General features: G+C 39.3%; 1 protein-coding gene across 1 annotated transcript in view; it reads right to left on the bottom strand.

The window, feature by feature from the left end:
- Positions 1 to 243: 243 nt before the first annotated feature.
- WDR25 (WD repeat domain 25) overlaps positions 244 to 15,856 on the bottom strand; it is a 63,735-nt gene continuing 48,122 nt past the window's right edge. The window contains exons 4-6 of the mRNA XM_009636856.2: positions 3,683 to 3,853; positions 1,225 to 1,365; positions 244 to 840 (exon numbers count right to left, since the gene is read on the bottom strand). Of these exons, the coding sequence (XP_009635151.1) occupies positions 619 to 840; positions 1,225 to 1,365; positions 3,683 to 3,853 (534 nt within the window). The 3' untranslated portion in view covers positions 244 to 618. The remainder of the gene's footprint in view (positions 841 to 1,224; positions 1,366 to 3,682; positions 3,854 to 15,856) is intronic.

Raw genomic sequence — 15,856 nt, 5'->3', positions numbered from 1 at the left:
TCCGAATGTCATCCTCTGTTAAATAATATGTCCTCGCCAACTTTTGGTCAAGTTGCACCAGGGAAGACTTGGATCAGACATTAGGAAAAATTTCTTCACCAAAAGGGTTGTCAAGCATTGGAACGGGCTGCCCAGGGAAGTGGTTGCATCCCCACCCCTGGAGGTATTTAAAAGGCGTGCAGATGGGGTGCTTAGGGACATGGTTTAGTGGTGGACTTTGCAATGTTAGGTTTATGGTTGGACTTGATGCTCTTAAAGGTCTTTTCCAACCTAAATGATTCTATGATAAAACCTGGTTTAAGAAAGCTGCATTGAAAAGCTACATAAAAACCCCAGTATTTTTCCTTAAGTTTAGCTACTCAAACCCGGGTGGGTCTAGATGAGCACCAGAAGACTGACAGAAAAGGGGCCAAGGCGAGTAAGACTACTTCCTAGCTCAGCAGCTAACCACAAGACCACCTTAACCACATTATGAAAGCATACACTTAAGAGTCATAGAAGAAAACAGTCTCTCCTGCTTACAACACGTCACAACAAGATTTCACATTGCGTACCACAGTTTATTCCCTACGTCTTTGACAGACTAACAGGAGACATCCTGAAAAGTAACTCTACTTGTTATTGCCAGATCTTGATTTCTCCAGCCCAATCGCATGTTGCAAGGAGCGATGGCAAGACTGGGTGAAATATTGCACTCACACAAGCTTCTTTATGTGCAGACAAAGTGCGAATAATCCTAGCAGTATGATAGTTGTAGAAAAACACTTTGCCATCTGAACTTCCTGTCACCAAAAGCGTTCCATCTGGAGAAAATTCACAGCCCACTGCAAATCCTTCCACCTGTGAAAATCAATAACAGTGTAACTCCTGATGCTGATTAGGAAAGTTCATTGTGATACGCTGAAAATGAATATAGTACAAAAAAAAAATTGTATCTTTAAATAAATATACACTAAGGACTTCTCCAGGTGTTTATTGAAACACAGCTATAACAGATTTATTTAATCAAGCTATTAAGTATTCATAAAGTCATCTAATAACTATTTTCTTCAGAGTGCATATGATTCAAAATAGACTGGCACACAGGAAAGCAAATGAAGCCAATTAATACCTATCACTGATTTATAATCAAACACTATTAGCAGACATATTAAAAAGCACAGGTACTTTGCTATCTATCTTCCTTCTAGACTTGGATACCAAGTTCCCGATGAAGGAGGATACCTTATGTCCTTCGTATCTTTTCTTTTTGTTGATTCGGTAAGGTCGCTGGGCAGAAAACAAAGCCATGTAGTTCCCGTTCGTCTGAGCAACAAACATAGGCTCTCTTGGGTGCAGAGTCAGACTTGGGCAAGTGTAACGCTCCTGAAAAGAATTTTAAAGAAAATTTTGTTCAGATGATTCAGGTTATCTTTTGACATATTTGAAAGACCATAAAAGGCAAGGTATACAGAAGTCATCTCCATAGTGTACATTATATAAAGTTGCTTAACTCATTACAATCCACTGAAAGTCTTACACCAAGACAAATATTAAATCAAGTAGCTACCCTGATTTCCCAGATACGGACCAAAGTCACTTCTCCCTCCAAACCATAATTATACTGCAGAACAGCGGTACAAAGGTAACTCCAACCTGATGGTACTCAGTCATCCTCGTCCTGCCCAAGGAAAACTGAAGTTTGAATTTGAAAGTGAATCCTCTTCTCCTATATCCCTTCCTCCATAGCCATACTGTGCCTTCCATGCTACTTTGTCCAGTTCTCAAATCCTCCATACTCTCAGTTCTGGCCACACTAACATGAATCACCCCATTTAAACAGACAACTTTCCCCACCAGACTCTTACAAAAAAAGGAGAAAGGAAAAAAAAAAAAAAGGATCATGATTAGCCTACTAAGTCAGAAGTTCCTTATGACAGTGATTTGCCATGTAGACTGCTGCTGGCTGTAAATTCATAAATATCTGCAAAAATTAACAACACTTGGCTTTACTCTAGTATTCCTATTTAAGACTGAATTAGATTACTTTCAAAACTCTGCATGGTGACTGCAACAGAAATCAACTGCTCTCATTAAGATTTCCACCAGGTCCAAACCTCTTCTAGTTTCGGCCTAACCTAAAGACACGGCTGAATTTTGATGCCGTGAACACAAATTAAGAGAGTTTTGGCTGTAGGGTGCGTCTGCTTGTGAAGGACACCAGGCTGACAGTGACCACTGGACATCACAGGCTATGTGGTAGAGTGGGAAGAACACCAGACTGGTTTTGTTGTGCGGTTTGGAAGTGAACTGGGAAGGAAGTTCAGGGTATTGTAAGGTATTGGGCACAGAAACCAAAACAGGGTTAGACAGTGTGCCTGCTTAGGAGTGTGCTCTGTGGCAGAGCACGGCATGCTTCTGGGGAGAAACTGGGTCTAACGGTAAGGGATCGGACAGCCCAACGCAATCCGCAGCACTGTGCTGTTATGCTGGGTACACTGTAGGAATGGGTTATTTTAGAGCTCTTAATTCATTTGCAGACAAGCAATAGATCAAGTCCTACTGGGATCTGATCTGTTTGGAGAGGTCAGGGGTTCTCTCCCACCTTGAGGGGTTCAAAGGTGAAATTCAGAAAAGTGAAGCACTTTCCAAAATCACCACCAAGTTTTGCTTATTCACAGGGCAGAAAAGGGGTAAACCAGTCCATTTCAGAGATGCTGTGGTCATGAAAAGGTAGGCTGTGGGGGGTGGGGGGTTGGTTTCTTTGGCAGGGAATAAGGAGAAAAAAGTTGTTTGTTTTTTGCTCCTTGATACTGGACCTGACTGGTCTGTACTTTATATATTCACAGCTTTCTTTTTTTTCCTATTGCCTATCCAAGATGTTGATAGATCCAATATTGGACAAAGACAAAACTGTGGAAATTAAACATGAAACAGTCCCACTAGATCATCAACTCCATATCCTTGTCAGTGAAGGACTGTTCATTTCAGCCAAAAAGCATCTATATACAATCCAATCTTACCATATTATGTGGGATATTAGACTTCAGTTTTCAGAAAAGACCCAGGGAGCTGGAATTATCTATTAACTTCCTTGGTAATCTCCTTTGAAGCTGCCAGCCTTTCTAGACAATTTAGTCCATTAAATATCTTGCCTGGATAGATTACCTAGAGAAATATTGCACCTGCACTGATAAAAGTAAATTTTGCCTCTGTGATTATGCTGTACTAGGTATCTATATGCATGTATCAGGTTGCTATTACTATGTGAATATTAAACTATATTTGTCAATAGCCCTCACTGCAGCTGATGAACAATGTATGAAAAACGCTGGGAAAAGAAGCGTGGCACTATAGCAACTACTGCCATGCACCACTGGCAAGCTAGAATGACACTGCAGTGGCCTGGCCTAAATATAGCTTAGATGTCAGTGAATGAGCACTGGAAAGTAAATATTTTTAACACAGAGAGACCTGTCAGTCTTCAAGGTCATTTTTGAAAAATAAGGAAGTGCTTTTAAAATATAAAAATAAAAAAGCCCTCAACTTACATTAAGAGCATTTTATACAGCACACAATGATCTTACAGAAAATGAAAAGTTTGGTTTGGTTTTTTTTTGTTGGTTTTTTTTTTTTTTTTAACAACACTAACAAGCATGAAATCCTAACTCATGACCCAAACAATACTAGTTGTTAATCTTACATGAAAAATCTGATTGGAGATTTTCGCAGCACTTTGGAAGTCCCATGCAATGATGGTACGATCAGCCGAGTCCCGGCTTACTGCATCTGTGCTTGTAAGGAATTCTCTTCCTTCAGGGAGAAAGAGTATATCCAATGTCTGTTGTACGGCAGCTTTGTACACTCTCAACACCTAGGGAATAAAATAGGTTGTTATTTTTTAACAGATTAAAAGAACACGATAACACACGTTTTCTCTCTTAGTTATTAATACAATCTCCAACAAATTATATATTATTTTAAAATGTGAAAAAGTAACTCATTTTTAAATGTCAAAGTACTAGTGTATTAAATAGCTTGTTAATGTACATAGAGTCCACACACAGGAAAATTAAATGAGATAAAAGAAAGCATCAGTTTCTACGATTTATGTTTTTACATATATAAGATTCTGTTAGAAATTCCTGAGGAATTAGATCCAGAAAGAGCTTTAGACAACACAAAGTTGTGGAGCTGGGTCTACACAAAATTCCTTCTATTTTATGAACTCTTCTAGATTCCCTAGAAGAGGCAAGGGAATCTTTGGCAGCAGGCTGGCCAGCTTGGTGAGTTGGACTTTAAACTGAAGGACTCGGGGAGGGGGGGGTGTGTCCAAAGTGGCAATGCTAAAATAAATAGCTTCTTTTCAAATTGGCAGCTGTCACAAGTGGGGTCCCGCAGGGAGTGACATTGGGCCCAACGCTCTTTAATATCTTCATAAGTGATCTGAATGATGAGATCAAATGTACCCTGATGAAGTTTGCTGACGATACCAAACTGAGTGGGGAAGTGGATGCTTCAGAAGGGCGAGCCATCCTGCAGGAAGACCTGGATAGGCTGGAAGAGTGGACTAACAAGAACCTTATGAATTTCAACAAAGGCAAATGTAAGGGCCTGCACCTGGGAAAACAATCCAGGAGCGCAGCACAGGCTGGGATCTACCTGTCTGGGGAGCAGCTCTGTGAAAAGGGACCTAGGGGTCCTGATGGACAACAAGCTCAATATGAGCGAGCAGTGTGCTGCTGCAGCAAAGAAAGCCAACAGGATGCTGGGTTGCATCAACCAGGGCATCACCAGCAGAGATAAAGAAGTCATTATCCCACTCTACTCAGCACTTGTCAGGCCACACCTGGAATACTGTGTTCAGTTTTGGGCCCCGCTGTACAAACAGATGTGGACAGGCTGGAGAGGGTCCAGAGAAGGGCCACCAAGATGATCAAAGGACTAGGAAGCCTGCTGTATGAGGACAGGCTGAGAGAACAGGGATCGTTCAGCCTTGAGAAAAGATGGCTTAGGGGAGACCTTATCACCATGTTCCAATATTTTAAAAGTGGCTACAAAGATGGAAATTCCCTTTTTACAAGGAGTCACACGGAAAAGATGAGGGATAATGGGTACAAGTTATTCCTGGGAAGATTCCAATTGGACACAAGAAGAAAGTTTTTCATAGTGAGAACAATCGGCCAATGGAATAATCTCCCCAGGGAAGTGGTGGATTCCCCAATGATGGACACTTCTAAAGTTCAGCTGGACAGGGTGCTGGGCCATCTTGTCTAGTCCATGCTTTTGCCAAGAAAGGCTGGACCAGATGATCCTTGAGGGCCCTTCCAACCAGGTATTCTATGCTTCTATGATTGAACTCAGAGTACTCTGAGGATCAGTCTGAGGGTGTCTCCTTCCTCCTTCCAGGAAACTTCAGAAGTGTAAATTTTGGGTCTTTTTGTTCTCAAAATCTTTAGCTAGTTAGAGACCCAGGGAGAGGAAAGTAATTAGGTTAGAGGGGATTTGGGACTTAGAGGTATGAAAAAGACACAGCAGGAAGTCCTGTTGATCATTCTGGACTTAATTATAAATCACTGTTTATGACTAGGGATGAGTAAACTTGATGATTCAAGGCTCTCTGAGTCCCACACTGCTGTGTGTCACTGCTTAACTTGCAAGTGGCGAGACCCTGTTGCCAGGGCCATACAGTAAGGGAGCAAGGCTTGCATGCTCAGGCAGAAACTGCCTACAAGGCCAACGTGGACATACTCAGTAGAAGGGTACACCATTTATCCTGCAGAAGATATCTCAATCCCTTTAAAGAATTGGTCTGACACCCTCTCCTGAAGAAAGAAACGCAAGCAGAGTTTGCTCTTTTAAAGTGCAGCCAGGGAGGGAGGGGTGGAGGTGACAGGAACGCTGCTGTCAAACAGTTCAGTGCTTTAAGGACTCAGCCAGGATCCTATCCCACACCTCCCACCTCATCTGCCTACCGACTGCCCTGGCAGTCACTGCTGCTTCTGCTGAAGCAAAGGCTCTTTCTGTCACTCTGCTGAAAATGCAGGGCAGCAGGGAAAAGAGTCATCAATACTTCTGGGCTCAAGAGTAAATCATGTGGCTCATCCACTAGTTCCCATCATGTAATTAATGCATATCAACAATCTCTAAAGAAGTTGGTGATATAAAAGGCAGTACCAAAGTTCCCAAATCATCTTCACAAATCAATACCACCAGAGTTCCCAAATCTAAATCCTCTTCCAGGACTTATACCAAAGTGGGTTGGATGGGTCCTAAGCCACAGGATTCTGAATATTTTAACAGCCTGTGAGTTGGATCTTAAAAAGTAAGAGAGATCTTGAGCTATTCTAAGGAATATACGAACAATTTGGATTTTCTTTCTTTCTACCTTTCTTCATGAAATTCTGCATCTATGTTGTCTACTTTGAATTTTGCAAATCAATACTTTTGCTTTCTTTTTCTCTGATTTGCCTCCAGTAAAGAGAAACTTCAAGGCAAGTGGCCAGATCAAAGCAATACATCTCTTTGAATATGGTGATCCTTAAAACTAGGACACTGGAAGACTCCTAGTTATTAATATCTAAATCTCTCTCCCACCAAGACAGCTAAAACACAGCAGCCTGCACTTCCAACAGGGTGTTCAGAGGTTAGTCCTTCTTCTAACATCACTAGAAAAACCAACAGAGCAGAGAGAGTGCTTGAAGTATTACACTGAAATGGTTCCCAGCTTTGTGAGGCATTTCAGTGCCTATCTTATACACCTAACATAGCACTTTACTTCTGGCTTCAGGGCCCAGACCTTTTACAGATACTGTAAGTACATACATTTTAAAAAAAAATAATTCTCAGGTGTCACGGTGAAATAGCCTGGATTATACCTCTGTTTTATACGTTAATCAATGAAAGAAAAATCATTTCAAATATCAAACGCAGTGTGAGAACTTCTCAATTTCTTGCCTCAAGCTCAAAAATCTACGACTGTTTGGAAATGTTCAGAACTAGCTGATCCTGCTTTAGGGTAGCAATATACTAGATGATGTCCTGAGGTCCCTTCCAGCTTGGCTTCCTGTGATCTCAGCCTGAAGAAGGATGGCAGCAGCAGCTGCTCCAGTTGCTTTTCACAGGCTCTGCAAAATGTACAGTTTAGCAACGCGATGTTTGCATTCAGTGATGATCCTCAGTCACGTGAGCACCCTACACACCCTCTAATAGCATCAACAAGATGTAAACCTGCAAACTCAAGAAACTGGCACACTTTTCAGCAATTTGCCTGCATTTTTAAGATAGTGAATATACAAATGTGTTACTTGCTCTCGTCAGATTTTTCAGCCTAGGAATCTGCATAATATACAAAGCAATTAAACTTTGTAAAGCCAAAAGTGATATTTGCATATTTATAGCCTCTACTTTCTCTATGAAGAAATCACCATGCATAGCTATTTCTTCACAGAGTTATAAAAGCAAGTCCATAGTTCATTACTAAAGTAGAAATTTAAGCTATTTTGTAGGAGCAAAAAAACCCAAGCCCCCAAACTGAAAAAAAAAAAAAAAAACCAAAACACAAAACCACAAAATGTAATAGTTCCCTGGAATGAGAAATGGAAAACCATACAGAAACCTGACAGCTGTAGAAACTGCAGAAGAACTGAAATAAAGTTAGACAGAGAAGGGGACACAAAAGGCTCTACCACCCCAAAAGACTGAAGGAGGCAGCTACTTAGCTGCAGGCACCTTCACAGAAGTGACAAGTCCCAACCGGAGAGTCAGCAAAAGATCAGAGCATGGAGCAACACAAATGTGTAGAAACAGGGACAGGGAGGCAGAAACAAAGGCCAGTTGGTGCTAGGAAATGCAGAAGAACGATACAGAGCAATAAATGATAATAAAGTCCCAAACAGTGATTCATGGAAGTGATTCTTTAATGTTTCCTTATTTTAAAGATGAAAAAAAAATCAGACATACTGTTTGGGTCTCTGTTTTCTTAAAAAAAAAAAAAGTGAAATATAGGTAGGTATGTGTGCATACACTGTGACCAGAACTGTTAAGGGGTTAGGGTTTAGGTCTGGGACTTGTTTTTAACAGTTTTTGGAGCAACAGACATCTCTCAGTAAGGAAAAAGAAGAGACTGTGGAGTTGGTAACGTGCACATACTCTTAATTTTTGCTGAAATCCTGTTGGGCTTGTACATAAACTGCCACTATCAATATAAACATTTTCACTGCTAATCATTAAATATATTTTCTTGTCTGTTATTTAATAGGATATCTGAACAAATTATCTTAGCTCTGCAACAGGAAACTGCCATTATAAAAATCAGTACAAAAGACCATCTTTTTCTATATGTTTGATACATACCTCAGAAAAAACTATGCTGTTTAATCTTCAAACCACATAGCAAGAACTGACTCAGAGAACGATAAATTAACACTTTGAATAGCAGCTGGGAACTTGATATACATAGTATTTAAATTCCCCCATAAAGATAGCTTTCAAAAATAACTAATTGCAACACCCCTGCTCAGAAGAGTACTCATAATTAAACCTGCTTTGTTCTACCTTAGACAATTAATTCATGACATGCCTGAGGAACTTGCTTGGGGACAGCACCAGTTTCCCTACCCTGCTGTCTTTAGTTTGTTAATAACAGCTTTTGCTCTTTTTCCATTTGCAGATTTATCACCCATATGCAATGGAAAACCACAGTCCACTTCTTCAATCTAAGCATTTTCTGGACATAAAAGAAACCATTTCAAAGGAAGGCCTAATAGTTTCTGGTGTCAACACAATCCAACATAATAATAAAGCTTCTTCACTAAGGCAAGAGTTCATGGCTGCAGGCATTCTACAAGAAAGGTAATTTAAGCAAATTAAATCAGTTTCAAACAGATTCTTATGGTTCTGGTGATTTGAAAAGCCTGCTGTGATGCTGAATTCAAGGTATATATTTCAGACGGGTGTTCTATAAAGCACACGCAATGCCTGGTATTTTGTTTGTCAAGAAAGTTCAAAGCCTCCACACAAGCAATTCAGAAGCTGCTGCTCGCCCCAGCTCTGTGCTGGTCACCTGTAACCTGTGTGCACTGTGCTTTCCTAAAATCCCCTCAAGCTTTATGCAAGCGATGAGAAAGAAATGTGCTTTTATAGTCATTGCCCCGAGCATCAGGAGATGAAGCCTCAAAACAAATCTAATAGGACTACAGGCAATCTGGATGGTCATGGAAAAAAACCCCTTAATCAGTCAGTGCCATGGCTTCCAACCTGTAAAAACGGCCATATTTTTCTTCCACTTCTTGTCCTACCTTTTTAGATTGAACGCTTTGGCATGAAACTGCCTCATCATAATGGATGTTGGGTAATTAATGCAATGGGGGACTAATTTAACTTTCCTCCGCAAAAAATTACAACACCATTACTAGTGACAAAGTGTGCATTTTAACTTAAAAGAAAGTTTATTTTGCACAAAATAGAAGCTTTTTTATCTACTGCAGTGAGAGCCTTTCGTGTTGACCTATTCTAGAGAGTAAGGTGTTGAGGCAAATGACTACTATTGGCTTTTTAGCTACATATTCACAAAAAAACCCACAATCACATGACCAATACAATTTATGTCTCTGATCTTCATCTGAAAACTATAATGGCAATTTTAAAACACATGACAGTATCATAGACAAGAAGATCAAGCATGCTACAGCCTTATGTTCCTTTAAAGTCTTTTAACGTAAGACTGCTGTGTTTCTCCTTATGTAATTGAAAAAAAAAAATTGCTTTTCTATTTAAGTTTTTTCCTGTTTGTAACTTCTCTGTTTTCAGACACGGCTCAAGATTATCAAGGGGTCTTGAGAATAATTAAAAGGAAAGGGAGACTGATTAAGAAGTGGTTGAGCTTAATCTGGTATTGACCTATAAGGCTTTAGGTATGAACAACGTACACAGGGTTTTTTGAAGTCCCTTTCAGATTGCTTGAGAAGGCACAAAAATCTGGTGATAGAAACTTTCAACCATTTATTAGAAAAAAAAAATATTTTCTCATCAGATTTTTTATTTAAAATTATCTCCCCATCTGAAATAGGATAAGAAGTGAAATCTGTATATAGGAAACAGACAAGGCACATCTGAGATACAGAATGGCTTTTCTATGAGGAGCAATAATCAAGGACTTTTCAGTACAGAAATGAGATTTCTGAGGGGAATTTGAAAGAATCGGGAATAAAGTCTGAGTGGCATGGAGAAGGTGGATAGTTTCTTCCGTTATAAGAATAGCAGAAGGCAGCTTCAAAATATACAGAACAAGATGCTTCTTCACACAATACATATTAAAGTTGAATTCCTTGCTACAGGATGTTGCAGACATAAAAAGATCAAGAACAACCAATTCCCCAGCGTGAAAACTTGAAATGAGCCGTGAAAGACAAAGATGCCATCTGTGGTGCAGGAGGTCCCCAGACTGAGTTAGAAAGGCCTGGGTAACCATTGCTGGGAACTGTGATAAAGAAGTTTGCTGTGCTTTCATATTCTTGTTTTTTGAAAGCATACTGGTCGCTGCTGAGGGTGTAAAATTTGTGTAGAAATGGGCTGAAACCAGAGCAGCTATTCCCCAACAGCTTCTCACTTGAATACTTGCACTCCAGAAGGAGGCATGTTTTGTTCCTGGCCCATTTCAGTCCCTCCAGGAGCAGTTGCTCCAGCAGAGATTGTACACGCAGACAGATCTACGATTCTCATTTGCGATACCACCGTATGAGGCTTCCAAATAAACACAGCAGGACTGCTCATGTATGTGATACAGCCATATAAAATGTGCCTTCACACTCAGAAAGGACCCTGAATTTATAAACAAATGCCATCATGCAAGTACAAATGTATCCCACCATATTTCTTTGAACTTTCTGTCCATAGATTCAGTAAGGATTGCTCTGACTGTGAGAAGGATAACTTTAGTTTTCTAAAGCGCTGAATAAATCATCTTATTTTAATTACATTGTTCTTCCTAATACCACCAGTACATGACAATGTATTGGCTGTTTCTATAGAAACTAGAAGTGCAAGTAGCTCCACCAATTTCTACAGCCTTTTTTCATATTTATATGCTATCCAGAGACAAATTCATTAGGTCTCCTAAATACATGCTACTTAAAATAACTGCATCTCATCTGAAAGAAATTGCAATAGAGTGTTTCCAAGGAAACAAATGCACTGCACTTGCGCTCTCAATTAATTAATGTTTTTTAACTGTGCTTTAATGACTTAAGCTTATTTCTTTATAAACTCAAGTATGGAGAAATAGCTGAACAACATAAAGACCATCTCTTTAATTTTTGCTTTCTAAGCATAAAGCTATAGATGATAGTTGTAATTTTGTAGCTAAACAATGTTCAATTTGGAGTAATAAACCAAGATGGGGAAAAAACCCCAAACCTGTATTACTCTGCCTTGGCCTCTGTTAATAATAAAAATTCTGCAGTGCATTTCTAGACTGATTTTAAAAGCTCAAAATAACAGCTTCCACCATTTTTCTAGTTAATTTGTCCTATAGCTTATCAGACCTCAAGTTCAAAAATGGAAATTTTGTGTAAATCTTCAAATCTAAGTTTTCCTTAAATTTGCCTGTCACTCCACCAGACTGACACTGTATTCATTTTTTTGAAACCTTCCTTATGTCCTGAAAAAATTTTGTTATTTATCCCAAAGGGCTGGACCTTTGTATGCATTTGTACTCTTCCCATTTCTAATAAGTCATTGCTATTTTTCCTGCGTGATATTCTATTTCTTTTTTTTTATTGATTGTGCTAGCATGATACTTTCTGTAACAAGCACTTTTCAAAACCAAAATAATAAATGTTGTCTCCATTTGGAGCCGTGCCTGAAGCACTTCACTAAATTCCTCCCAGTCAGTCTCCTTTCTTGAGATCTCCCCTTTAGCTAGTTTTTTCAGTTTACAGTACCTAGGTTAGCCCCTGCTTCTCCAGCTTCTCTAATTGCTCTACCAAAGTCCAAAATTGTAGAGTGACATCAAGTAAGCTTCACACAAGCAACCTTCACTTCACTCCTATAATTATTTTTTTATATATAATTTCATTTATTCCTATATCTGTAACTAAGCTTTCCTTCAAAGTCTGTTCTGTGGCTGTGTCAGGTCGTACATAAGCAGTAGATTTGCATTTATGGAGGTCTAAGAGCTTCAAATATTGCTTAAAGATCAAAGCGACAACCCTGTCACCTTCCACTTACTCCCTCTCCAGATTACTGCCTGGTGCTTCGTCAGGACTTGCTGCTCTGACAGCTACAGCAGACAGCTCTTGCCAAAGCTCCAGTGGGTTTCGGTGGTTTATGAGAGACAACGCATGAACATCAATGGACAAGAGATCAAAACCAGAGTACATCCAACAGCTGAATAAATTATTCCTCTATTTTTATCAGAGTCCAAAAAAACATTAGTGATCTCCCTACCTTTAGAGTTCCTTCAATTTCTGTATGCACATGATAAAGAACCAGTTCCTGAATGCTTACAAAATGTTAAGAGTTTCATCAATCAAAGCAGAATGTAAATAAAAGGTAAAATATGCAAAACTCAAAAATAATTATACGGATACATTTAGAAAATTTCAATGAATACATTCAGATGCAAGTTCTCGAGTGCTGTATGTCCTTTCAGCAGAACTAATAGCAACCCTGCTTTACACTATGCAAACCTTGCTGACACGTGTAAATAAATCTTCTCAATTCAGTTTGACAATTCACTCACGATATAAGGAACTTTAGCTCCTTTAAAAGTATTATCAATACAAGGCAGTTACAGTTGTAGTCTTGTTCTGATGTTACATCTGTGTAAGCTTAGAAACCCAAACTAAAAAGAAAAAAAAAGATCTGTAATCATATTTCCTTTTGCGAACACAGTAAAGCCCTTAGTGCTGAGCTAAAGGATGCAAGTCTCAACCCTTCTGTTCTCTTTGGTATTTCAAGGAATATTAAAATTTCAGGTAGAATAAATGGTTGGAAGATATATTGTCTCCTGCCTGAAAAGCTAACGTAGATCAGCCAAAATGGAGAGTGACTGTGCAATCCAGCTGGCTTGTGCTGAAAGTCTTAAGAAATTCTTCTACCACTCAGAGAAAGGAAATACTTCTAAATACGTAACTACTTTAAGGTCTCCGTGTTATTGCACAATTCTTTTCACAGGACATTTTACAGGGTTTTTCTAGGTTCGGCTCCAACGTCCAAAGATCCCCATGGGGGCTGTTCAATATGATGCTCTCTCCTTGGTTGACACTGCAGAGTTGTGTTTTTTTTTTTTTAACTTAGTAGTTCATTTCCAAGTTTTCTGGTCTTTTCGTAAAGTCTCTATAAACATTCTCCAAATGTTTCATAAATTTAATCAATCTGTTATACAGCAATATAAGATCTCCAGAATAATCTCTTCGCCAGAGAGACAAATCATAAAGTCTCTATAAACATTCTCCAAATGTTTCATAAATTTAATCAATCTGTTACACAGCAATATAAGATCTCCAGAATAAACCCTTCGCCAGAGAGACAAAACTGGATTTAACACAAACAGAAAGAAATACCACTATAATAAATCTCTACAAGCTATTCAACTGCCTTTTTTTTTTTTTTAGGCTTTGATTACTTGCCTTTGTAATTTTGAGATGCCTGTATGCTTTACATTTCACTGCACAGTTAAAAAGCTGTTCCATCCATTCATTTCTCTGAAGTATATTGCTTAGCTTTATCTTGAAGATCCTAACTCCCTTATTGTTCTTTCATTCTTTATCTTGCTCAATACCCAATGCTACATTTCAAATCCTTTTGCCTATTTGCTCAACTGAACAGGGATGGCAATAAATGTCTTTCAACATTCCTCCTTTTTTTTTTTTTTTTGATATCTGCCTTTCTGATTAATAGCCTACTCTACATTTCTCAATGTTTTAGTAGCTGAAAAGCTGCCTTAAACCTATCTTCATACATTTTCTCTGGGACTTAGAAATCCAATTTTTATACCACATTCAATGCATGAATAAATATTAGTAATCTGTGCTCATAAATTTATGCTCCTGTTAAAAATTAGTTGCCCATCAAACTCAAAGTAAGATTTCAGAAGTACTAATTTGGAAAAATACCACTATCACCTATTCTATCTCATTTTTAATCAGCAGAAAGCACCAATGTGGCACACTGGTATAAACAGTGCATATATATGTGCAATTGGACAACATTTTTGTTATTAGTCATTCCCTCTATCTCTGTCATGCTTAATGCTTTGCTCTGAATTTCCACCAAAAATTCCCTCATTTCCTGATATAAAATTATCATTTTGCCTCACATAGTTAAATATAAGATGTGCAAGCAGACAGCCTCCTGTTAAAACACAGGAGTACATCCTAAAGAATGACCTCTGAAATGGAATTGCCAGCAAATATTGAAATTGAGTTTTCAATGTGCAATGAGTACCATGATTCAAGCTCTTGATTCAGAGTGCTCACTCCATTGACAAAATATGCTGCAAAGCCTGAAAAGGCTATCGGGAGGGTGATGATGGGGAAAAAAAAAAAAAAAAAAAAAAAAAAAAAAAAAAAATATTTTATTGTTAGTTCACACACGCATGGTTCCAAGCTGAATGACAGGTTAACACACTTGAAAGAACAGGAAAAACAGGAAAATCTTGTAGCAAATTAGGATGAAAGCACTTGAAAGATATTAAGATCGTTTGTATCAAAACTGAAACAAAGCAGCAAGAGACCTCAGATATCTATTTCAGTTAAGAGCAAATTGCACTTGTTAGAACAGGACATATTTCAAAATACTGGCCAGGACACTTTATCCAATCTTGAATATGGCTTTAAGTGTGTAAGATGGAAAAGACAGAAAACATGCTGGTTTTATCTTATGAATAAAGATAACAACATAAGCTGAAAGCAGGAATACCTGAAGAATCCATTTAAATCCCCCAAACTAGGGAGAAGCAGACATGAGACACTGATGATATTGGTGATTCGTGCCTAACCAACTGGCGTGGTTTAACCCCAGCCAGCAACTGAGCCCCACCCAGCCACTCGCTCCCTCCTCCCCGCTGGGATGGGGGAAGAGAATCAGGAGAGTAAAAATGAGAAAACTCATGGGCTGAGATAAAGACAGATTAATAGGTAAAACAAAAACCACTCACACAAGCAAAGTAAAACAAGGAGTTCACTCACTGCTTCCCATGGGCAGGCAGGTGCTCAGCCATCCCCAGGACAGCAGGGCTCCATCACCCGTAAGGGTGACTTGGGAAGACAAATGCCATCACTCCAAATGTCCCCCCCTTCCTCCTTCTCCCACCCCCAGCTTTATATGCTGAGCATGACGTCATATGGTGTGGGATACCCCTTGGGCCAGTTGGGGTCAGCTGTCCTGGCTGTGCCCCCTCCCAGCTCCTTGTGCCCCCCCAGCCTTCTCGCTGGCAGGGTGGGGTGAGGAGCAGAAAAGGCCTTGACTCTGGGTCAGCCCTGCTCAGCAATAATGAAGACATCCTTGAATCATCAACACTGTTTCCAGAACAAATCTAAAACATAGCCACATACCAGCTACCATGAAGAAAATTAACTCTACCCCAGCCAAAACCAGCACACCAACATACTGTTCAGTGGCTGATTTTGAAATGTAACTACATTATTTTGCAGTAATGATGCACAGGTGATACTTGCCACTCTGCAAGACGAAGCCATAAGCAGTCAAATCAGAGTTTGATATTTTTCCCCTTTTCTCCGCTCAGCCATGACCTTCCACATTCACTCAGTACACACACACAGTTTCTCAAATTTAAAAACCAATACAAATGTAGGTGTCTTAACAGTCTACACCCATCACTGAGCTGCAGCTACCTCAGATGCAGGGGCAGAGA

Source organism: Egretta garzetta, unplaced genomic scaffold, assembly GCF_000687185.1.
Source record: "Egretta garzetta isolate BGI_Z169 unplaced genomic scaffold, ASM68718v1 scaffold374, whole genome shotgun sequence".
Lineage (NCBI taxonomy): Eukaryota > Metazoa > Chordata > Aves > Pelecaniformes > Ardeidae > Egretta > Egretta garzetta.
Note: the sequence above shows the minus strand (reverse complement) of the source record. Positions and strands in the feature narration are given on the sequence as shown.